A 25,754-nucleotide genomic window follows, 5' to 3' on the forward strand; every position below is an offset into this window, starting at 1 on the left:
AACATTTTTATTATCCACAGAAGACTGACATTGCTATATGGATTATATCTAACACGATCGTATTTTGGAAAGTGTGGAATGGTCCCTTGATTTTATATAAGCAACAATCCAGGATCAAGGCATAAAATACTGTTTTTTTGGAGGACACGATTTATATATTTTTCCCTATATGTTCACTATAGTAGACTTTTACATGCAAGATACTTATTAGTTTAATAGGTCCGGATCACAGTTTTTTTAGCCGTTATATATTTTATTTTATCACGTGATATTGACTTAATTAAATTGGGGGTTTGTTATTAAAAAATATTTTTAATATATATCTATTTAACTCTACGGTTATATATTTCTTACCTTAGGATAAGTTTTGCGCTTCTATGATATCTGTTTTTTGTCCCTGTAAATTCTAAACAGCCTGACCGGCCTGTTCCCTCCCCTCTATGCTCCCTAGAAGGCAGTGATACAGTTTATTTAGCTAACAAAGTTAGTTAAATTAGTTAATTTCCTAGTTGATGTGAAATTTGGAAACCACTTATCGCAGATGAGGTGGCGAGTAAAAAAAGAAACCCTTCCAGGTCAGAATTTTTAAGGGAACAGATTTTAAAGGTTCAAATGGCAAGTTCTGCAACGCTAAATAACCAAATTCTGGTCCTACAATGGAACAAAAGGTGGTTGGATGTGAAGGACCCCCTGAAGAAAGGTGTAGACCTCTGGCAACACAGCCAGTCAGCTTTGTAAAAAAACAGACAAGCCTGAGAGCTGAACCTTAATAGAATCCAAACTCAGGTCCTTGTCCATGCCATCCTGGAGGAAAGAGCCCTGTGATAATTCTTTGAAGATGCTGGTTTCCTGGTCTTAATCATCATCTGGATGACCCTGTCAGAGAAACTGTTTCTGCAGAAAATCAGGGCCACCATACAATCAAAGCCAGCCATACAAAGTCCTGATAGAAGAACAGACCTTGGCGCAGAAGATCCTCCCTGAGGGGGAAATCTCCAAGGCGTTTCGAATATCGGCGTACCAGGACCTCCTCAGCCAGTCTGGTGCCAGCAGAATAACCTGCATCTCCTCCCTCTTGGCCTTCTTTAGCACCCGAAGTAACATAAGAATCGCAGAAAAGATACATAAATCGACCTATAAGTCCAAAGAACAGTCGTGGCATCCACTAGGAATGTCTGTGGATCATTGGTCTTGGCACAATAATGGGCCACCTTGTGGTTCAGACGAGATGCCATCATGTCGACCACTGGGTGACCCCACCGGTGCACAATCTGGGTGAACACTTCCGGGTGTTGGGACCATTCCCCTGAATGAATGGCATTGAGACAAGTAGTTGGCTTCCCAATCGTCCACCCCTGGGATAAAGACCGCTGATATGGATGGGACATGATGTTCTGCCCAACGTATGATTCTGGTTGCCTCCTTCATAGCAAAAGAACTTCTGGTCTCCCCTAGCGGTTGATACACAACACCGCTGTGGCGTTGTCAGACTTGACGACTCAAATGGGTCTGTTACTCATAAGGAACTGTGCCTGTACCAGAGTGTTGAAAATTGCTCACAGCTTGAAAACATTGATTGCCAGCCTTTCCACCTCTCGGAACCAAAGCCCCCGAAGACTGAGGTTCAGCGTCACTGAACCCCTGCTGTGCAGGCTGGTGTCTGTGGTTACTTTTGTCCAGATACACATCGAAAAGGAATGCCCCTGGCTGAAGTTCCTTGTCTTCAGAGAGACCTATGGGACAGTGGTGACAGATGAAAGAACGGTCGCCAATTAAGGATTGGACCTCGACCACCTTGCTAGTATCTAATTTTTGGAAGTGACGTGAATGGAAGCAAGCAAAATGTACAGCTTTCAAACAAAACATCATCTGCCCCATAAATTTCATTTACTGAAGAATCAAAAAAGTGCTTGAGGAATAACAAAATTTTCACCTGTTTTTGAGCAGCCAGAATCTTGTCCTGGGACAAAAACACCCTCTGACATCTGGTGTCAAACAGGACACCCACGAGTCGGGACCAAGCTGGCCTTTTTGAAATTTATGACCCAACCACAGGACCGCGTTTCCACTGTCAAGCGCAAGTGGGACAGAAGAGGAACAAATATAGCTCATCAGGAGATCATCGAGGTACGGCAGAACAGTCACCCCTTTCTGACGTAGGAGGGCTGCCATGACTACCATCCCCCTTGAAAATTCCCTTGGTGCTGCTGCCAGACTCGAAACTGGAGAAGGTTGTGGTGGCCTTCCCATAATGAGATGTGAAAGTATGCATCCATGATATCTAAGGGTGCAATAAACTCGTTCCACTTCATGAAATTTATCATGGAGCGAACCAACTCAATCCTGAAGCTTGCTACATTCAAATGTAACTTGAGGTTCAGGATGGGCTGGAAGGACAAATCCTGTTTTTGTACAAGAAAATAGTTTGAGTAATAACTCAAACCTCTTGCTCTCTCAGGACTGGGACAATCACTTCTGATGACAACAGGGATTAAAAGGTCATTCTCCTGGTGGCGTCTCGTGGAAGGAGTGCGCAAAACTGCAGAGGCATCCCCAAGAGATCCAGACCGTAAGCTCACAACGTCCTTTGCCTGTCCCTAAAGAGCAAGAGACGAGCCCCCCACCACCGAACTTCCTCCAAATTTGTCTGCCAGCTTTGTTTCAAGACATCTTCCTGTCCAAGCCTGCCCACCCCTCTGAGGCACTCCCCTTGGGACAAAGGACTGACCTCTTGCAGTAGCTCCCAAGGATCTACCGGCAAAGCAAAAGAACCGAAATCTCGGGCCCCTAGTTCTAGAGGCATTAACAGGAAGGAAAGAACTCTTCCTGCCAGTGGCCTGAGAAACAATCTTCTTCAATTCTGGACCAAAGAGAACCCTTCCACCACAGGGTAACTCCTCTGCTTTCTTATATTCTGCATCTGCCTCCCAAAGATCTATGCCAGAGAATACGTATGACCACCAATGCCCAGGAAGAGATCCTGGACATATCCAGACCTGCATCCAGAACAGCGTATCCCAAGTACTCAGAGGCTTCCTTAATGTGCTCAACTAAATGCGATAATTCAGATCTAGGCATCCCAGTTAGTATGCCATCACCAAGTGTACATGCCCCCTTAACTATCACTTTGATCGCCCAGGCAGATGCCACAATAGGTTGAAGCAAAGAACTAGAAGCCAAATAAATGGATTTCAAAGGTAGCAGCAGTAGGGATAGGAATAGTAGTGGACCTCGCATGTGTGCAATGGAAGCATCCACACTCGGCTGCTTCTCCCATGATGCAATGTCTATGTACGAGAATCGTTATGAGAATCAGAACTGTCTCAAAACCTGAAATCTGCCATCAGGTTTTGATCCCAAGTGATCACATTTCGGATCACTTTGGGGAAGGAAAAAAAGAACAAGCAGTTTCTTCTTTCGTTTAAACCACCGGTTCCACCTCAGAAATATTCAGGGTCTGTCGGACAGTGAAAAAAATGTCCTCTACCCCGTGTATTGGAAGCATCATCCTCCCAGGTTGTCTGTTCCTCGTAGTCAAGAGTCTTCGAGAATCTCCAACCTCTTCCTACAGGGAGTGTTCAGACTCTGCTAATCCCTGGACCCGGGAACGAGCCTGACAAGTGCCCAATGAAAATAATGCCTCAAACATCTTCTCTAGAAAGGAAAACACCCTAAACCAGCCCCTGATCTGACCTTTCTAGGTTTTGCATCCACAGGGGTTCTTCCGATACCGCAAAGGCATCAAGGCCCTGCTTAGACATCGCTCCTGGAAGAAGGGTATCAATAGAGGAAGCCCCTAAGGAAAGAGTCAGGAATACATTGTCACCTAAAGTTGCTGGATGCACATTTTCCAGTCTGAGCTCTGCAATGGAACTAGCCAATTTCTTAGACCAGGTCGGCTCCACCAGACAAAGGCAGACATGGATTCTCAGACTTCCAAGTCGCGCATCTGCAATGTCCACTTGGTAACCTTGATTGACACCTAAAACAGGTGATGCACACCACCGAGCTGGCACAGGCAGCCTTGGAACTGGAACTCTACCCTTTTTCTGAAATGTAAATACACTGAAAGAGAAAGAGGACAAGAGAAAAACCGTAGAAAACAAAATTTATGACAGAGCGTAATCTTACAGTTTACGCACATATAAATGATATCCCTCAATGGTATACATAGATATATTATAAATAGCACCAAATTTCTGGCAGCAAGTTAATACTCTATATACAAGAGAGTAAAATATCCTAACATGGGAAAGTAAGTACTCAGTATAGACAGAGTACAATGACACAAGTGAGGAAAAAAAATAATCAAACAGTAATGGAAATAGTACAGTAACAGTGACAGTTAACTCAGCCAACAATACTACACAGGTAAAATAAGAGACCAGGCACCGCAGTGTCTGAAATGGCGGACATCCTCACAGAGAAAACTGCGGGAATATGGGAGGAGCCACCCACCTTGAAGAAGCACCTCTATTGCCCCTCTCAACGCAGTGGATCTGTCTGTGCCAAAAGACTCTGGGGAGAGCTGTCATAGCTACAGCCGCTTACCAGACTTATCTCCCCTACCTGTCGTGCCACTGATGTTTGGTCCTCAGTAGCCAAGGGGTGGAGACCGGCTGCAGCCTCATCTCTACCGCCATTGGGGAAAACTGAGGCTGTGCAGCGATCTGTCATTGCACTGGTGCAGCTTCTGAGTCCCCGGTTACTGTGTCCAGCGACCAGCTGACCGTTTTGCTGGGAAAGTTTAGACAGCAAGGGTCAATAATGGAGTGCCGACGGCGCCATTCCGACTCTCGTCATGAACACCACCAGTCCTCAAATTAAAATAGAAAAAAAATAAATATATATCTAAATTGAAAAGTACCCTACGCCGTAGGAACTTGTAAAAACAGACTGTCCTCCGTCCAGGGTGCATAGAGTGGAGGGAAGCAGGCCAGTCAGTGCCCACTATACCATATGATCAACAGTGTCCCAAATGGCTGTGCAAGAGGGAACATAAATATAGTTAACATGCCACACCAATTCTAAAAATCTTTGTTGGCATTATTTCACATATTCTTCTCATCATTGCCCATGCCTTCAAGAGGTTAGCCAGGAGAAGTCAAAAGCAGTCATCAACATGTTTTTCCCCCACTTTGGTAGGCATAATGTTTTAATTACAGACTTTCACAACCATTGTAAAAGATAACCCAGATTTAATATTTTTTTTATTTTTTTATTTTATTGTTAGCCATAATATAAAGATTTGTAGTTTGCTAGACCCTTCAGTGTTATGGTAAATATTTAGTCAACGTCATCCAGGCTTTGACCATTAGAAGTACAAAAATAAATGCTACTAGTCTTCAAATAATCACAATAAACATAACAAACAAAAAAAAACAAACTCATTATCTCGCTCTATATATCTATATCTCTATCTATCAACTTTACCTTATCTATCAAGTCACGGTTAACACAATTGGGCAACTGCTGTATAAACGCATCAACGATGAGCTTCAAATGAGAACCAGTGCTGGCTTCTTCGTCTTCTTGCTCTATTGCAAAAATGAAAAGTAGATTAAAACAATTAAAGACGACAACTCAACCACTAAAGAAAAATTTTATGTGTAATATTTTTTATATATATATATATATATATATATATATATATATATATATATATATATATATATATATATATATATATATATATATATATATATATATATATATATATTTATTTTATAAAACAAGTTTTATATTTGACTACACATATACAAGCAATTAAAAGTCCACTGTATCAAATGGGAGAAAAAAGAAACAAAGAGCTATTTAGGAGTGTTTATTTCAGTAATTCAACGCAGGAAGATGGACATTTGTCATTTGTACAGTTGTGGTTAAATTAAGAGGGGGAAAAATCCCCCACAAAGCATACATACTTTTCTACTGAAATTAACAGCAAAACGATTTTTGTAAGGTGCAACAGACACCACTATTGTACATGATAATTAAACTATTGTATAGAGGGTCAACTATCGGTCAACCACTTTGTAGAAAACTCCTTCAAGAAAGGAGATCACACTAGGTCTCAATGCAGATATCCAAGAATCATAACAGAAACCAGGAATGGTACCTTTGTGTAGAAAACAAAACAACAAGTATTTGCCATTTGGTTATGAACAAAGACAGGAGCCCAATCAAAAGATTAGCTATGGTGTGATCAAGCAGAAGTCTGGAAAGGGCTTCCATCACTTTAGTTTGCAAAATTAGCAGTAGGGACAGAAGTCAATTTATGGAACCGTGCTGTCAGTTAAGATCAGAGTGCGTGCCCAATAATGATTTCAAAGTTCTGTGCATACATCAAATGATCATTAGTGCAAGGGCTAATTCTAAAATGTGCTAAAGGCCTGAAAAGAGTATGTGTTGTTCATCAGCCCACTCCTGCGCATCATGATCATCTCTTGACTGCCTAACAGATCCTAAAAGTGATTCTAGGCACAGCGTACAGAACAGTGGAGCATCATAACTATTACAATGGCCCAAATTGCTTTCATTAGCAAACAGGCCTGTAAACAAATGTAATGATTCTGAGCAGGTGCACAGAAGGAACTAGTAAGAGGGAGCAGTAAATTCACGTGTGGACACAGGTTGGTATAGCATGGTTTATTGTATTAGGTACGGGGTGTGTAAAATATGCTGGTCATGTCAGCTGTATAATTGACAGTATTCTAACAATCATTTGCATGTTATCGTGAGCTATAAAACAATTCTAATAGCTCCCAGCATGTCCTTTAAGGCAATGTAGTTAGGAGGGGGTTTGGCTGAAATACAGTCATATGGCTGTTTATAGAGCCAGTGCCTGACAAATTTTACAGTTTGTTGGTCATTTGACGTGTATAAAATATTTAAAACAAACAGTAATCTGCTGGTCATTGTCAAGTATTACACAGTTACCTGCAAATGTGCATAGTACTGCCCCTAAAAAGGTTTGGGTGACCCACATTTTATTAGCTAAAAACATTGCAGGTCCTTAACTTGTGGATACATATACCCAGGCCATGTATAAAATATATTAAGTAGGCTATCTTGGTCACCAAGATTATCTCTAGTCTTGAGGCCTGACTTGAGGCCTTGGCGCTCAAATTAAAAGATCTTGATTTTCAATTGTTGTTTTATCATTTATTTTACCTTGCTCATCAAGAAGTTTTTTAGTGAGGTCTTCAGCTTCCTCTACACCTTCCAGCTCCATTGTTTCATCATTTATATCCAAAGTCTCCAATTCCAATTCTAGCTCTTCGGTTGTGGACACGTCTCTCTCTTTGCAGTCCTTGGAATCTGACAACATTGTATATAAAAATATATTACAATCCCATAAACAGTATCCCAATTAACAAGACCAATCAGGTTAGTGCATCCAACACAGGGGGATTTTTGGGAAGAGGTGGTTATATGTGGGGTAGGTGAAGGACAAGAGTAAACATTTTGAGCTTTATATGTTCTCTTTCCATAAACCAGATACTTGGACATCTGATGTACATAAAACAAAGTTAAAAGCATTTACCAGCTGAAATGGAGTGCCTGCTTTCATTGAACATTTCAGTTAAAATGGGCCATACATAGACTAAGATCTGAAAAGCAAGCCAAGTGAGAGCGGTAGCAATAATTTACCCATGAAAGTTTGCTTCTGCATACACAAAATATAAAAACCATGCTTACACATGCAAAGACTTAATATACTAATACACAAAAACATAAAATAAATATCCTAATAATTTTACTTATATGTGCTCTTGGGAGACTCTGCTCCTTCTACTATCTAGTACTCAGTTTGTGGTCTCAATTGCCATCTCACATCAGGACACTGCCTCTATCACACCACTGCTCTCTCCTCACTAACATGAATCGCACAAATGGACAAGTTACTGCTTTCTACAAGATTCACACACTCATCTCCCGAAATTATGTGCGAATATTCACATAATCTAATAAGCTGCATTGAGAACATCCTGAACAAGCAAGATATGAGGACTGAATGCAATAAGGAAGGGTTTACCAAATCCAGATCCCATGGCCCCCTAACAGTGCAGGTTCTCCAGGTGACAAATGAAATAAATACTACCACCTGTGGGTCTGTTAAAATGTGTCCGTAGGTAATGAATAAACCTGTTCTCCCTGAGGACTGGATTTGGGAAGCCCTGCAATAAAGTGTGCTGACCCTAGTCAAAAGCAATTTAAAAATAATCATGATCCTGTAATGGACAGTGGCGTCACATAAATGAGTAATTAACTACTCTGATTGTTTCAAACTCAAGCATGTTGTTTGACAGCTTCTTAGGATGTCCTCAAATAGGAAACTGTATATTGGAAAACATACCAACACTAAGCTTTACCTTTTATGTCATCTTTGCCAAAGTCCTTGCCTTGGGTGCTCTTTTCATTGTCTTTAAACAGAATTGCAGGGACAAACGCTTTAAGATCAATCAAGTTTTCATAGAAGTTGCGAGCATCCTCATCTTCCCAGATGCCTCCATCCAAGTCATAGTCACCAGGTTTTCCAGGTGTAAATATGTCAATGCCGGGACCATGTTCTGCAAAACCACATAAAGAATGTCAAAAACATGAATCCTGAAGCAATATATAGTTATGGTAACATCCAGAAGAAAAAAACCAAAACACATACACTTGTCAACTGTGACTCATTTCCAGGGACAATGCTGAGTATTGAAGATTGGTCCCTGAAAATACCTTTATTTTATAAGAGTGAATACATTTTTATAATGTGTACAGTGCAATTTTCCATAAAAAGATGCAATTTGTGCTATCCTTTTGTATTCTATTGGATAAGTTATTGATTAATAAGGATTAAGAATAAAGTTACATTTTCTGAAAATGCCATGACCCACTGTCCTGCACCAATGTTTGCATACACATTACAACAAGCAACATGGTTAGACACACATGGAAATTAGATTCAGATGATGACATCTGTGTTATTATAGTATTGGCCTTTTGCACATAGGATGCATAAGGACAAAAGAAAGTGTGCCCTTGCCCAATTATGTCCATGCTTAACTAGCAATTAATGCAAAACTAGGTATGCAGAGGACCTCATTTGAAAATCTTGAAAACCTTAAAACCAAGACATGGAAAGTTTACATATTACAAGAACTACAACATTAGACAAAATGAATCAGACTTTAAAACTACTTTTACTAGTGATAAATTATATTAATATGTTTTTCCTATATGAACACACACCTTCTGGTACAGGTTTATCTTGAGGAAGTTCAGGCATATTTTCATCCAGGAGATCAGCAAGAGATTGAGAGTTTGCCAACAATTTCTGATAAGATGTTGCAAATTCTTCATATTGCTTGTGTCTGTCTTCACTCAATTCCCCCTTTGTGTGAAGGATGCGCCTGTCAAACAACCAGGAAAACAAAACAGAGAATTTTTTAGCTAGCTAATAGTTTGTACATTTGCTGTTAAGCATTATGTACTAAAACAATTAAAACTTTGATAAAGTCAACACAGATGACAAACACATTACTTTGCATGAACTCAGATGGTGTCACAGGTCAACTGAATTAAATAGCAAAATTTGGCAGGGATTTCCTAATTATTTGGTACCCAATATACTGTATAATACAAACTCTCTATCCCATGCATCAACTTTACATCTAAATGGAGTGGAACACCTATCCAGCATAAACGCTAATCCCTTTTACTTCCCCGGACAGCAGAGGTTTGAAGAAGGGTGCATTCAATGCAGTAAAGGGCAGCATGTTATTGATTGTCAGACATAAACTTTCCATGCTCCTTCACTTCACACCTGTGGTGGCCCATCACATTGACAATGAAGCGTTTGATACCAATACTAGGTAGGTGTACAGTGTCTCTAATGGAAATGTATTGTGCAGAGTAAAAAAAATAAAAATAAAGCCAAGAGATGTCAAGTTGTTTCTTACTGTAACCACATACAAATCCACATGAACCAAAACAATGGTGTGTTCCTGTTACCTGTTCTGGCGCTCTGTGTTCTGCAACTCTCGGTGGTCCCTCTTTAGGTGCTTTGTTAAAGATGTGAAGTATTCTTTCAGCAAGTTCTGAAATGGCTGCTGTTTCTCTGGACTGATAATCTCACTTGGTGGGAAGTTTAGACTAAATTTGTCAGATGCACACTTCACTTTTCTTGGGACCAAACCTGCTATGTCATCACCACAATGACGGCAGAAGCTAATAACTACTGAAACGTGAGTGTGAGACTCTCGATCAGCATTAATGATGTTCTTCAGCTGCTCATAGATTAAAGATAGGCCTTCTTTGTCAGTGAAGATGCCAATAATGGTTAGCTCAGCAATGAAACGTAAATCTGTTCTCAGTTTAGTAATGTTAGGTGTTTTCTCTTCTTTGCGGGCCTCAAAATGCTTTTTCCAAACCTGTAGAAGAGACTGGGCAAAGTCAACATAACGCTGGTGAAAGAGAGAGCACAGGTGCACTGCACAATTAACATCAGAAATTTTTAGTTTCGCTTCAACTATTGAAGCTGCAGCTTCCGCGATGTACTTGCTTAAGTTAAGGCCATTGAAGTCATGGGACAAGGAATCCCTCTGCTGCTCAGTAATGGTTTTAAGTTTCTTCACAAAGGCTGTGTTTTTCTTGAGACTAGAGTCCAGCCTGCTAAAGAAGTGCTCTTCAGGCCGGTGTTCAGGAGCATTCTGATTCTTGCTGCGGAGTTCTTTTCTGGCCTGATGTCGTTCCCAGGCTTCCTGGTGCAGTTGATGTGCTTCTTCTTTCTCTCTGTACAACAAGAGATATATTGTTAATTCGTTTCCATTACAAAAAAAAAAAAGGAAGCTTACATCTACATTAGTCACAAATCGATAAAGCATTGATTTCGGGAAAAGTGATGTAAATAATTGCATTTCATCTCAAATACCTTTCCAGTTCCTGTACATTAAGAACAAGACAACCTGACCCTGGGATTCTATATGTAATGAACCCAGCAACACTGGTCCGGTTCACTTCGATGCCACGTTAACCACCCTGGACAACTGCGAAATACTCACCCAAACTTGACTGCTGCAAGTTGAGCACTTTGCTCCACTTACTGAAAAAGCAGCTAACAGAGACTGCATTAACATATTTACATGCAACCCTGAGGCCTTGCAGAATCATTGCAGTTGTCTAGATTAGTCAAGCTGGGCACATGTTGCCAACAGTGAGAATGACAAAATTGCCTGTTGCCAAAGCCAATTGGTTGGAGCACTGCTCTGGAGTGGCTGGTGTGATAAGAAAGAAAAATTATTAGCACTTAAAGTTATTGCTTGATTGGGCAAAGCAGCTGCTGTGGCACTACAAATCCACTGCAGCAGGAAAGCCACAAGTCACTTTTCTTTGGATTTGTAAGGAATAATACAGATTTAAATGTAAGAATGTATTGTTAGAAGAGAAGGCTTGAATTGTCTGAATGTTCACATGGCAAAAAGGAGCGTTGCAAATGTTATCTGTACTGTTCCTGTTGTTTCCTCTACAAATAAAGAGTTTAAAAAAAAAAAAAAGGAGCGTTGCTTTCACTATCTGTGGGCCAGCAGTTACCGTCTGTCTTTCCTTCTGTGGCCCACGTTGCTACAGAAGTACTGCCTCCAATTTCCTGTGCTGATCCTGTTAAGTCAGTTAATCTTGAGAGGCACCATTTGTACTTAATTTATTGATCTGGTCAAAAGCTGCACAGTTGTTAGTGCATTGATGCGGAAATGTATTGAGTTCACAGGTTTCAATTCCAACCAAGGCTCTCTTTGGGAGCAGTTTGCATGTTCTCCCCGTGTTTGCATAGATTTTCTCTGGGTGCTCACTTTCCTTCCACACTCCAGAAACATACTGGTAGGATAGTTGCCTTCTTACAAAATGGACCTTAATGTTTGTTTGTGTTGAAGGGTGTCACGAATGCGCTCCCACCTGCTGTGAATTTGGGTATTTGCTGTATGAGGTTACAGACAATTCTAACCCGCAGTCTCTCTCTACTTATCACACATGTTATAAACCTACTGAATCGGCCCACAACAGAGCTCTCACCCCTACTTCAGGTTTGCCTCCACCTATTGACTACAGGCAATATGACCCCAATATACTTTCCCATACTGTCACATATAGCTTCTGGCTACCCATAGGTTAGCAAGGCCCCCTCCCGCAATCAAAGGGTTAACTCTTCACACCTCCAGACTGTTACACAAATGTGAATGCAAGCACACACTAAGCTTGTTAATCAAATGTATCAACATATCACACACCGGCATTCAAAGGGTTAACTTGGTCGAGCTATATTCTTCTTAACAGGCTAATGGATTTGTTAGAGTATCAAGGACGCCACTTACTAAATTTATAGATTTAGTATACAAAAGGTACAGTGCATTCAGATATAAAAAAAAACAAAAAAAAAACAATTAACATAACACACAAACAAAGCAGTTTAAAATAAAAAGGATTAGATTCAGAGTATAATTTACATGAGTTGTATAATCTGTGCCATGGGAAATTGGCCAGGAAGATGGACAGTTTATCAATGTGGATTGATTTTCCCAAAAGACTGACAATTTGTTGTAACTGGTCTAAGCTTTACAAATTAATTTTCAGCTTAAAAACCTTGGTCCCACAAGGTATTAACAGACTTTGAATTGAATCAGTTTTTATAACCACTTTGTGACTTCCTCCCTTAAGCTTTATTACTGCCCTGGTTTCTTTGTATGTATATGCTTATCGTATTTCCAGATCTGTTCCAAGATCTATAAACATTACTGATACATCTACTCTTTTACTGTGGCTGTTTCTATATGCATTAATCAATCTGTCTCTATGAATGAACTCGTAATTACTTTAGGTCTCACCAATGATACTATTATTTTGCTGTTAGCATAGGAACATGCCAATCATTAGCAGAACCAATCGGAGACCACCAGGACTGACCAATTGTGGTGCGGACCTCCCCCATGACTACCCTTAAGTAACTGGCACTTTTCCTTCTACTACAATCACTGAAGAAGCTTCGGCGAAACACGTAGGTTATCAGCTGTTCCTCTATTTGAAATTCCTCAGCTTCCGAGTGAAGCCAACAGAGGACAAGACTGTTTACCTTTTTTTCCACATCACATGCGCATGCACAAACCATCGGAAGCTGCGGCCGCGACTCTCCGGCTTCAATTACATACTATTACACCTGGATGCGAAAACAGCGCCTTGGCGGCTATCGAGAAGGAAAGGTTTGTTTGCTACAACCTGCATGGGGTAAGTCCTCAGCCTTCATACATCAAGATGAGCAAACCAGCCACTGCAATTTAACTTCATTGGTAAAGACATTAAAAATATATATATATATATATATATATATAATATATATATATATATATATATATACATACACTATATATATATATATATATATATATATATATATATATATATATATATATATATATATATATATATATATACACACATATACACACACACATATATATATATACATATATATACATATATACACACACACACATATATATATATATATACATACATATACATACACACATTATTTTATGAATGCAATAATAAACATGTATTTGTTATTAGGATGCTGTCCTATCTGTAAGCAGAGGTATAAACATCATAAACCTCTTTACCCCCAAAAAATTTAATTACCACTATAATGCCATACTCCTCTTTACATGGTATCACCCTTAAAATGTTAGGATGAATAATTTAATATCACAGAATAAAAATGTAGTGTGACCACTGGTAGCAACCATATTCTAAAAGATAATGGAATTATCATTAAATGCTACTGGTAAACAGAGGACGCACAGCATCATTAATTCAGAAAAGTTTTATCCAGGTCATACTTTGTAACTGTAAATAATCAAGCATTTGTCTTACTTTAATTGGGAAGCAGCTTGTTCTTGATGTCCAAGCTCTTCTTCCCGTTTTTTTCTGTCCTCTTCTATGCGTTTTTCCTCCTCCTCAGTTTTCAACAAGTCATCCTCCTTCCTACTATCCTTGTCTTCTTTCTTACGCTTCTCATCATCTGTTTTCTTTTTCTTCTCTTCTGTAACTTTTGATTGGTCTCTCTTGCTACTCAACTTTATATCATCTTTGGCTCGCTCTCTGCTGTTTGCTGGCCTTTTGTCAGTGCAGTCTCTATCTTTTGACATGCAGGTAGATTCTCTCTCTTCCATGCTTGGATTGTTACGCTCTGCTGGCATTATTCATCGAAAACAAACCTTTCAATACAAAAGTGGGGTAAGAAAAAACATTTGCTTTCCAAAAACATGAGATAAACATGAAGTCAAAATATGTTTAGTATCTATGTAAAAGACTAAGTTTCAACAAATGTGTAAGTAGTTGTATTTATATGTATACAGATGTGAGACAAAAGTTGCAGACATCAAGAATGAAATCTGGTATTTTTGCGTCTTAAAGCAGCAATAGCACATAGGAGTTTTTTTCCTTTTAAATAGCAAGTGAAGCGCCTTTTAAAGCATGCATTTAATAGTAGTTTTTATTACCTTTCCACCTACAAAATATTATCTCGTTACAAAATCTCTATGGAGGGGAGTCCAGTATGTAAAGTTTCCAGTAAATTACTGAGCTCCATCAATATCTCACAAAAGTAAAACATCATGTTCTGCACTAGAAAACCAGGGGGTAAATGTATCATACTCCGGTTTCTTCAAGTAGCCGGAAATCGGCGAGATGGCAGCTAAAATTTAAAGCGGCGCTGCCTTGTAAACGGAAACTTGCCTTTACAAGGCAGCGCCGCTTTAAATTTTATCTGTCATCTCGCCGATTTCCGGCAACATGAAGAAACCGGAGTATGATACATTTACCACCAGGGGGTAAATGTATCAATATGCGGGTTCTTCAACACCCGCGTGTTCAACCTCTTCCGCGATTAATTTTCAAGCGGCGCTGCATTGTAAAGGGTTAACTTCCCTTTACAATGCAGCGCCGCTTGAAATTTAATCGCGGAAGAGGCTGAACACGCGGGTGTTGAAGAACCCGCATATTGATACATTTACCCCCTGGTGTCTATGTGTAAAAGAAAGGTGCAAAAACAGATTACAGTATTAAAATGTAGCAGTAACTGCTGTTTCAAACAAAATGTAGCCAGTAAATCAAGGCTGCTAGTTTTAGTGGTGTATCCAAATCCCCATAACCCACATGCTGAGGGACACTCTTTAAAGACTGATGTTTCATCGCTGTAATGGATACATTAATAAAAGCATTGTTGGCACAGAGCTCCTTATGTAAATGGCAAAAATGTACATTTTAAAAATAAACTATACTAATAAAATGTATCTATTAAAACTCAACCTGGTGATCCAGTGGGGACTGTGGCTTATTTGGCAGTACTATGACAGTGTGTGTGTGGGGACAGAGAGGGGCAGACAGTGTGTGTGTGTGTGTGGGGACAGAGAGGGGCAGACAGTGTGTGTGTGTGTGTGGGGGGGGGACAGAGAGGGGCAGACAGTGTGTGTGTGTGTGTGTGTGTGTGTGTGGACAGAGAGGGGCAGACAGTGTGTGTGTGTGTGGGGGGGGGGGACAGAGAGGGGCAGACAGTGTGTGTGTGTGTGTGTGTGTGTGGGGGGGGGGGGGGACAGAGAGGGGCAGACAGTGTGTGTGTGTGTGTGTGTGTGGGGGGGGGACAGAGAGGGGCAGACAGTGTGTGTGTGTGTGTGGGGGGGGGGGGACAGAGAGGGGCAGACAGTGTGTGTGTGTGGACAGAGAGGGGCAGACAGTGTGTGTGTGTGTGTGTGTGTGTGGACAGAGAGGGGCAGACAGTGTGTGTGTGTGGGGACAGAGAGGGGCAGACAGTGTGTGTGTGTGTGTGGGGGGGGGGGGCAGAGAGGGGCAGACAGTGTGTGTGTGTGTGTGGGGAGGGGGGGGGCAGACAGTGTGTGTGTGTGTGGGGGGGGGGGGGGCAGAGAGGGGCAGACAGTGTGTGTGTGTGGGGGGACAGAGAGGGGCAGACAGTGTGTGTGTGTGTGTGTGTGTGGGGACAGAGAGGGGCAGACAGTGTGTGTGTGTGTGTGTGTGTGTGGGGACAGAGGGGCAGACAGTGTGTGTGTGTGTGTGTGTGTGTGTGGGGACAGAGGGGCAGACAGTGTGTGTGTGTGTGTGTGTGTGTGTGTGTGTGTGGGGACAGAGAGGGGCAGACAGTGTGTGTGTGTGTGGGGACAGAGAGGGGCAGACAGTGTGTGTGTGTGGGGACAGAGAGGGGCAGACAGTGTGTGTGTGTGTGGGGACAGAGAGGGGCAGACAGTGTGTGTGTGTGGGGACAGAGAGGGGCAGACAGTGTGTGTGTGTGGGGACAGAGAGGGGCAGACAGTGTGTGTGTGGGGACAGAGAGGGGCAGACAGTGTGTGTGTGTGGGGACAGAGAGGGGCAGACAGTGTGTGTGGATGAAGGGACACAGTAGTGAAAAGGTGAAGGGGCACATTGTGATGATTTTTGTACATGTTTTATTTTGTTTGATCTTATTCCTCTTAATATTAGCTGTAAATTATTCTTTGACAGAAATAGAATTGAAAAAAATATATAAAAATATTCTTTTCCCTTGGATTTATGTATAATATTTTTGCAAACAACTTACTAAGTATTTCTGTCCTGACATAAACACGGGACTGCTCGGTAATTATTTTGGAGGGGTGCCTTGAAAAAATTATGAAGACTCTAAGGGTGCCGCGAACTGAAAAAGTTTGGGAACCACTGCTCTACAGCCTTGCCGGCTGTTCTAACAAATCCTGAAGGTTCACTGCCGCCTGGAGGTCCTAGGGAGTGAAGCATCAAAGCTGAGTTGCTGCCATCCCTGTGGAGTAGAATTCGGACTGGAGCGAACACTAGAACCCAGAGCAGGTCCCCTGGAACATATTTTAAATAGGAGTTGAAAAGATAGAAACCCCCACCCCTCCCAAAAGCCCAAGTGCAATATTAAAAAAAGTTGGACAAGGTCCAGGGTGATTCATGTGTATGATAAGATTTTTGTACTGGACGTAAAATCTTTCACTTAACACAGTTGGGGGACACTGTCCGCCATGGGATATAGAGGGTGCTGTGTGGAGTAAGGCACTAAACTTGTCCAGCCTGCTCCTTTCCTCTCTATGCCCCTCCGGTCATCAACTTCAGTTTATTTAACAAAGCCTTAAGAGAGGGCAAAACAAAACCAACAGAACAAACAAAACTGTCAGAACAAAAGGGAAGGAGCACAGTGACCCCCCCAACTGTGTTAAGTGAAAGATTTTACGGTAAGTACAAAAATCTTGTTATTACTTGCACTAACAGTTGAAGAACACTGCTTCCCCTATAGGTGGAAATGCTCAGACAGAGTGGCACGTAAAACCTTGCAGCCGCAATTAGCGTCTTTAGAAGCAAAAGACGTTGACCCTGTAGAATCTGGACAGAAAACCAGGTAGCTGCCCTGCACAACTGGTCAACTAAAGCCCATATTGCACCACCCAGGTGGAATGGGCAGCAAAACCTTCAGGAACAGGAGATCCTTCCAAAATATATGCCTGACGAATAGTGTCAATAATCCATCTAGCAATCGTCTGTTTCTTGGCTGGCCAGCTATCATATAACTCAAGAAAACAGTTTTTTGTACAGAAGAAATACGGTCTACATACATGTGTAAGGCCCTAACTCGACCAATAGTGGACCAGAACCCTGACTTTTGGATTGCATGTTACAAGGTAACGCAGGAATGACAATATCCTGATTGATGTGAAATATAGACACCACTTTTGGCTCAAGAGAAGGCGAAGTACGTCCTTTCACGATGAGGAAAAGGATGTAGACAGGAGAGAGCCGCAAACTCAGAAACCCGCCTGGCCTGGCAAACAAAAAGGAAACCTTCAAAGTAAGAAATTTCAAGGAAACCGACTACAGGGATTCAAATGATGACTTCTGCAGTGCAGAGAGAACCAAATTGAGATCCCATGGCACTACCGGAGGAAGAAACATTGGCCGTACATGTAGGATAACCTAGAGAAAAGTGTGTACGTCTGGCAATAGAGCCAAACATCTCTGAAAGTAGACAAACAAAGCTGAAAACTGCACCTTAAGGGAAGCCAGATGCAGACCCTTGTCCAAACCATCTTGAAGAAATGCTAACACTATCCAAACAAAAAGAAAAGGTGGAAACCTTCTGCTTCTCACACCAACCAATGTAGGACTTCCATATGCGATGTTAATTATTGGAAGACGACGGCTTATCCAAGAGACCTTTTCTTCTAAAGATCAGGGATTCAACTTCCGAACCATTAAAGCTAATTGATCTAGGTCCTGATAAAAGAAGGTCCACCCTGCGTGGCGGTCAACGAGGATCCGCGTCCCAGGACCTTCTTGAGCAATCCGGAGCCAAAAGATTCACTGGAACTTTCTGCATCTTAGCTTTTTTAACACTCGAACTAACATTGGAATTCAAGGGAAGATATAAACCTACCTGAGATTTCAATGGCTCGTCATGTGGTCTATCAGAAAAGCTAGAGGGTCTCTTGTTCGGGCACAATACTTGTTCACCTTGTGGTTCAAGCGAGAGGCCATCAGGTCGATCTCTGGCTGACCTCACCTGTGAACTAGTTTTGCGAACACTTCCGGGTGAGAGAAGATGCCCCCGGATGTATGGGATGCCGCCTTGATGATTTATATAAGCCACTACTGTGGCGTTATCCGATTAAATCCGAATGGGCCTGTGTACGAGTCACGATTGAGCCTGAACAAGGGCATTGAAAACTGCCTGTAGTTCGAGAATACTGATAGGCAACCGCGCTTCTTTCGCGCTTCACCAGCCCGTAAGATTGGCATCCGTGGTCACCACCCTCCAATCCCACAACAAGAAAGGACACCCCCGGTTGAGAATGACAGTTCTCAGCCACCATATTAGAGACATCCATGTCGCCAGCGATAACCTGAAAAATTGAGCAGCCAACCTGGTGTATGATCTTTTTCAATGCACCAGAATCACCTGCTGGAAGGGGCGAGAGTGAAACCGTGCCCACTAAACGGTCTCGAAACAAGACATTATGCAGCCCATCAATTTTATACACTGAAGGACGGAATCCCACATTAGATCCAATACATTTTCACTTGGCTCTGCAGCGCCAAATCTTCTCTAGAGGCAAACACTCATTTGACACTTGGAGTTGATAAAAGCCCCAGAAACAATGTGTGTTGAGTGGGAATCAAACTGGACTTATTGATGTTGATGATCCAGCTGTGGGCTTGCAACATGTCTGCCGTCAAACACAGATGAGCTCGATGGCGAACATCCGAGTTTGCGTTCATCAGGAGATCGTCTAGTTAGAATAATATCGTTACCCCTTGTAAGCGCAGTATCACCACCATGACCTCCATCACCTTGGTGAAGACTCAGTGCTGTGGCCTTTAACTGAAAAGTAATCCTGAGCCACTGCAAACCTGAGAAGCTTGTAGTGACCCGACCATATCAGTACATAAAGGCAAGCATCCTTGATGTCCAAAGACGTCAAAAACTCGTCTTTTTCCATCGAATAACAGGCCAGATGGATTCCATCTGAAAACTGAGAACTTTCAAGTGGGTGTTGAGAGCTTTTAAGTTGACAATCATATGGAAAGACAAATCTGTTTTTTGTACAAGGAAGAGGTGTGAAAAATAACCCAGATTCCTTTCCTCTATTGGGACCAGCATAATTACTCCCGATGCCACCACACGACTGCCCCTTGAAGTGCAACGTTTTGAATCTTGTCCCTGGAAAGTTTAGTTAAGAAACGCCTTGGGTGGCAGCCCCTCCAGGTCCAAAATGTAATGCAACTGGAAGCCACACCACTTACCCAGGCATCTGTGGTTGAACAGATCCACAACAAGCAAGCTCCCACCACCATGGTCTCTGGTGGGGAGAGCAAAGAGTCATGCCGAGGATTTCTCAGTAGACTTAAGTGTGGCGCGGCGTCCGGTTCAAGGCTGTCTACTTCTCTAACCCCCACCCACATTCCCCGAGAAGCAGAGTTTTGACTTTGTGGAGGTATATACTTTAATCTCCAGATAAACCGAAAGGAACAAAAATGTCTCCCTTTAATTTTGGAAGCAGCCTCAGGAAGAAACTCAGTCTCTCTCTCTCTCTACCGGCAGCCTCCTTAATATGGTCTGCCAAGGGGAACAGTTCAGCTCTAGGCAATCCTGCCTAAATACCCTGACTCAGGTTGAGGGCCCACTTCACCACCGTAATTACCCATGCTGCCGCCATAATGGGCTGCAGGGAAGCTCCAGACGTGAAATAAATCGGTGGTAGTTAGCATATCGATGCTGACTACCCTGGCGAGACTTACCCCGACATCTTCACAGCGAACTGCTTCTTCCCGACCAGGCTCCAGGATGACTGAGGTGACCAATGACTGCAAGGCATCACGACGAATGACGCCAGCGACAGTTGAGGACGTCACTATTATCGGTGCTGTTAAGGGGGTAATGTAAGTATGCGGGCATGGACAATGTACTTTGCAAAGCGTTGTAGATTGTCCATGCCCGGTGTATTCATTCATTGCGATGCCTTGCAGTTGTTGGTCCCATCAGTTGTCTTGGAGCCTGGTCGGGAAGGAGCCGTTCAACGTGAAGACGTCGAGGTAAGCCTTGTCGGAATAATGATCATCATTATTCCATACCCCACCCAAATAAATGGATTTCATCAGTGTTGTCTTTCAAGGAAGCAGTGCTCGGCAAGAGAATAATAGTATTCTTTCATAAATGCGCAATGGGAGCATCTACACTAGTTTGACTTTCCCATGACCTTACTTCAGACTCAGGAAATGGGTAATTAAGCCGATACCTCCTGGGTATCAGAAACTTACTGTCTGGTTTCTAATAATTGGGGGGATGGAAGGAAACAAAAAACGTTCTTTTCTTGGGCCTTTTGAACCTGGATGCTTGTGGTAGCAGCTGTTATATATCAGATATATTGAGAACCTGCCTCACTTGCAGTATCAAGTCCTCAATCCCCTGTTTACTAAAGTAGTCCTTCCCGTAACTGACAATTATTCGTGATCTGATTCCCTGTGTACAAATCCATCTTCCTGTAATGATGGACCAGTATCTAAGTCCCCCAAATACTGAGAGAGAGGATGACCCAGGTGCTTACACAGTCTACTGGTAGAAGAGGTCTGCAAAATATTTTCAAGAGAAGAAGACTCTAGACAGTCCTTGGACCGAACTTTCTATTTTGCATCCAAGGAGGTATCTGGGAGACCCCTGACGCCGAGGGTAGAAACGGAGATGCCTGTCCTGAGGGAAAAGCATCTGAAGACTGCGTAGCCAGGGAAGTAAAGGTTTCAGCACCTACCGATACCAAGTGTGGGATGTCTCTCAAATTCTACAATGAACCGCGCTAGTTCCTTGGCCCAAGTCAGTTCCACCACCTTAGCAGCTCCTTGGACTCACAGGAACTACACAGGCTGCTTGGGTCACAGTGTCCACAAGGCAGTGTGGATTGGCACCTGGAATGGGTGAAACACACTACTGCAACAGCTTTGGAACCTAGTACCTGTCCCTCTTTCTGACTTGATTATAGCAAAGAGCAACAGATATGAGAGATAGACCTATTTCTGTTATGGATTGTTCTACAGTTTAACAGTGTGTGTGATAATAGATTATATATATATATATATATATATAATCTATTATGTTAGGTAGGTGTGGAAATGCTGCAAAGTAAGAATGCTTTCAAAAACATAAGTGTTAATTTATTTTTATCAATTAACAAGATGCAAAGTAAAAGAACAGGAGAGAAATCAAAATCCAATCAATATTTGGTGTGACCACCTTTCATAACAACATTAGTTCTTCTAGGTACACTTGCACACAGTTTTTGAAGGAACTCGGCAGGGAGGCTTGCTCAATTCTCTTTATGTACTTATTTATACATATAATTTATTCTGCAGCAGGACAACAACCACAAACAGACAGTCAATGTCATTAAGAACAATCTTCATCGCAAAGAAGAACAAGGAGTACTGGAAGTGATGATATGGCCCCCACAGAGCCCTGATCTCAACATCATCGAGTCTGTCTGGGATTACTTGAAGAGACAGAAGGATTTGAGCAAGCCTACAATCACAGATGATCTGTGGTTAGTTCTCCAAGATGTTTGGAACAACCTCCCTGCTGAGTTCCTTCAAAAACTGTGTGCAAGTGTACCTAGAAGAATTGATGCATTGATGCTGTTCTGAAGGCAAAGGGTGGTCACACCAAATATTAACTGGATTTAGATTTCTCTTCTGTTCACTCACTTTACATTTTGTTAATTGATAAAAAATTAACTATTAAGACTTCTAATTTTTAAAGCATTCTTACTTTGCAGAATTTTTTCCACACTGGCCTAAAACTTTTGCACAGAATTGTATATATATCCCGAGTCTTGGTCTTGAGAAAGAAATGTGTACCCTTGTATAAACAGATAAAAGCACAGAAGAATGACAGACAACCCAATCACATAGATATTTTAGTTATTTAGATATTTCTAGCTAACTGCCCCCCAGGTATTCTGTGTGTCAGTAAACTGTAATGGGGTCTGAAGGCAGAAAAGCTCGGGAAAGCAGGGGGGAGTTTCTTAAGCCCTGCTACACCTACTGTAACATGGCCCGCCCTCAGAAAATATCACCCACCACACAGTAAAATACAACCTAGTGAGGGCTGCGATCAAGTGACAGCCTTTCACAGGTATATGTCCCTGCTACCTCAAATTCCAATGTAAACTGTCCTCCTCCCATGTTCTTATCTGAGGAGCATAGCGGGCATGGACCGCCAGCAGCACAGTCATCCCCTCTGTAATGGGAGACTGTTGCATGCAGAAGCAGCCCCCAGAGTGACCGTCCTCACTGCCTAGTCAGCGTCTGAGACACTGGTGACCGTTTTTCTAGAAGCCCGCAGAAGTTGCGGCAGGGCGGTACTAAAGTGTAGTTGGTGCTCTCCCTAACTGCGATCGCGGCACTCACCAAGTGAACGTAGCTAAGCAATAAACCTCATGCAAGTAAAAGAAAAATGAAAATAAATAAGGCTAAACTACAAAAAACATGTACTTAAATTGAAGGCCGGAGGGGGCAGAGTGTTGAGGGGGAGCAGGCTAGACAAGTTTTTAGTGTCTTACTCCACACAGCATCTCAATACCCCATGGTGAGCAGTGTCCCCCAACTGTTAGTGCAAGTGAAAAATGAATGAAGCTGGTCTGGTTAAAGGAATGGGGGTTCAATTAGCACTGCCAACATGTGTGTATTTAAAAAAAAAAAAAAAAAAAACATTCCATAAAGCTCTATGGAAGAGCGATGAAATTATGTTTCAACACACCCTTTGTCTAATACTGTATTTTCTTTTTTAAAGAGGTAAAGGGTTGTGACCGGATTCTCTTTCAAGGAAGTGCTTTGGTTGGGCAGATTTGTGATTAATATAATATCTGTCAGAGGTAAATTTGAAGGAGAAATACAGAAATGGAGGAGACAAGCTGTACATATTGTTCAACGACAGGAGTGTGAAGAAATGCAGCGTATATTATCTTTTTCACTCTCCGACATGGTCATAGTAGTTAAAGAAATTTTGTTTGATGACTAGTGATGTTAGAGATTGTCAAAGACAAGGATACTTTTCACAATCCAAATGCATACAATAAAAATGGATATTTGTGGCCATTCTCAAAGTTACATAAATATAAGATGTATTATACTGTAAAGTTACTAACACTGACAAATATGCAAATATTTCAGCTAAAAATATTAAATAAAAAAGACAAAAGCAAAACTAATCAAAAAGTTATTTGTAGGTCTCAAAAGCCAGTTGTTACATATTACATTAACATACTTTATTAATACCTGGTTCCATTAAAACTGAGGAAAAGTTATCCAAAAAATGATTCCCAATTCCACCGGAACAGTATGGATGTTTCAACGCATGAAGATTAAATCCATAGGTATACAGTTTCTGGGTGGGGAGAAAAAAAAAGCAAATCTAAGGTCAGACTATGTGACATTTTACATTGCACCACTTTCCTGATATTTAATTGTCAACATTAATAAGTACATAAACAACATGCATGGATCTTCAGTAAACAAATAAAATCTTACATATACATTTCCTTAGGATAATCTAAGCACATTATCTGTGTACAAGTACACATTGACAAAATATAAGTATACAATATGTGATCTTACTGGTAGTATCACAAATGCTGCATTTCATTAACAGAGAAACTGCGTTTTTCAGCACGTGTGATACAACCCATAAGAGCAAATGTTGTGACGACAGGAGCAATGCACATGGAATACAATGGGTAACTGTAGAGATTAGGCACTGTATTGCTTTCAGCTCATTTGACACCACCATTAAGCTAGTGTCAGAAGACAGCTTTGGAGTTGGCTGATAAACAGTTGAAAAACAAAAACAATTACATTATTGAGCATATTTACTATGAGCATTTTTCCACTGACAAACTAAGCAACAAAACATCATCTGAAAACTCTGGCGAGATGTCAGATGGGCTCATTCTGCAGCCAATGGATACCTGCTCCATAAACCAAGAATTCTTTCTCTACATAAAACTGTCACTCTACCACATATATGCTCTATAAACCCTGCCGACAACAAGTATACAATAGGGGCAGAAAATACCCATCTAAGACCATCAAAACTTAGCCTTTTTTTTTTTTACATAAGTGTTAACTACTTTGGCACATTTTAAAAACAATGTACGAGTGACTAAAGCTATATGTGACAACTACTGAAGTAGTATTGTATTATAAAGTATTGCTTGTTAAAATTAAATAACAGAAAAATGCTGCCTTAAACACTCCCATCTGACATTACCATTAAGCAATTTACAATGTGAGCACACTGTTCCAAAGCTTTGACGAGAACCCATCACCTACACACAGTAAAGAAAGGCACGAGAACACATCCTATCAACATGGCTCTCTGCATGTAGGCAGCAGGTTCATTTTAAAATGGACCAATAACATTAATTTCAACTCAATGTATTAGATCCCTGTAATCAAGCCCAATCAGCTTCATCATTTTATTTATATAAAAAACTGTAATAATGTCATGTGTAACTGATTAAAGCTCAGAGAGCCCTCTAACCAATGCCAAAATAAGAACGAAGATTATATTTGTATGTTGAATTTTTCACACTCTGGATTGGTAAACTTCGTAAAGCTTCATACATGTTATTCAGGATAAATACAACATCCAAGTATAAGTCAAATATACAATGTAAGGAGGTATACAGGAATTACAATCAGACAACTGGCAAACTCAAAATCTGATTGGTAAACTTAATATATTCAGTTGTGCACCTTGAAAAACACATACTTCACTCGAACAGGCACATTCAGTTCAGCTCAAGGTGCTGCTGAACATCATCTCAATGTTCAGATGCGCATCGAGACGATGTTCATCAGCACCTCTCGCTTAACTGAATCTGCCTATAGATGTAGAAATGTTTATGGTTACATAATAAAACCAATGCACTACTAGAAACATTCACAAACATTTTTGCAAAAGTTTCAGGTGCATGTTGGAACTTGTAACAGATAATATTATTATTACCGGGGAGCTGGCAGAATGGCTACTATACTGTTTTAATGAGGAGCTAGCTGTAATTTTAGTTTGCCACTCATTAGCAAATTATACCTACAGAATATCATTTTGTAACACCAAGGATGAAGACTAATTGAGCATAAGGTTTGGGTGCCAAGGGAGGAATCTT

At 41.3% G+C, this 25,754-nt stretch overlaps 1 protein-coding gene across 4 annotated transcripts in view; it reads right to left on the reverse strand.

Moving 5' to 3' along the window:
* Window positions 1–25,754, reverse strand: part of UPF2 (UPF2 regulator of nonsense mediated mRNA decay) — a 108,793-nt gene that overhangs the window by 77,283 nt on the left and 5,756 nt on the right. For 3 of the 4 annotated variants that reach the window (XM_075208642.1, XM_075208638.1, XM_075208639.1), the window contains exons 2-8: window positions 23,863–23,971; window positions 13,912–14,255; window positions 10,003–10,782; window positions 9,241–9,401; window positions 8,373–8,570; window positions 7,171–7,317; window positions 5,434–5,537 (exon numbers count right to left, since the gene is read on the reverse strand). In XM_075208642.1, the coding sequence (XP_075064743.1) occupies window positions 5,434–5,537; window positions 7,171–7,317; window positions 8,373–8,570; window positions 9,241–9,401; window positions 10,003–10,782; window positions 13,912–14,237 (1,716 nt within the window). In that variant the 5' untranslated portion in view covers window positions 14,238–14,255; window positions 23,863–23,971. Of the gene's footprint in view, window positions 1–5,433; window positions 5,538–7,170; window positions 7,318–8,372; window positions 8,571–9,240; window positions 9,402–10,002; window positions 10,783–13,911; window positions 14,256–23,851; window positions 23,972–25,754 lie in introns of all 4 variants that reach the window. The other variant, XM_075208641.1, reaches the window with a different exon arrangement.

The sequence above is a fragment of the Mixophyes fleayi genome, chromosome 4 (assembly GCF_038048845.1).
Source record: "Mixophyes fleayi isolate aMixFle1 chromosome 4, aMixFle1.hap1, whole genome shotgun sequence".
Classification (NCBI taxonomy): Eukaryota; Metazoa; Chordata; class Amphibia; order Anura; family Limnodynastidae; genus Mixophyes; species Mixophyes fleayi.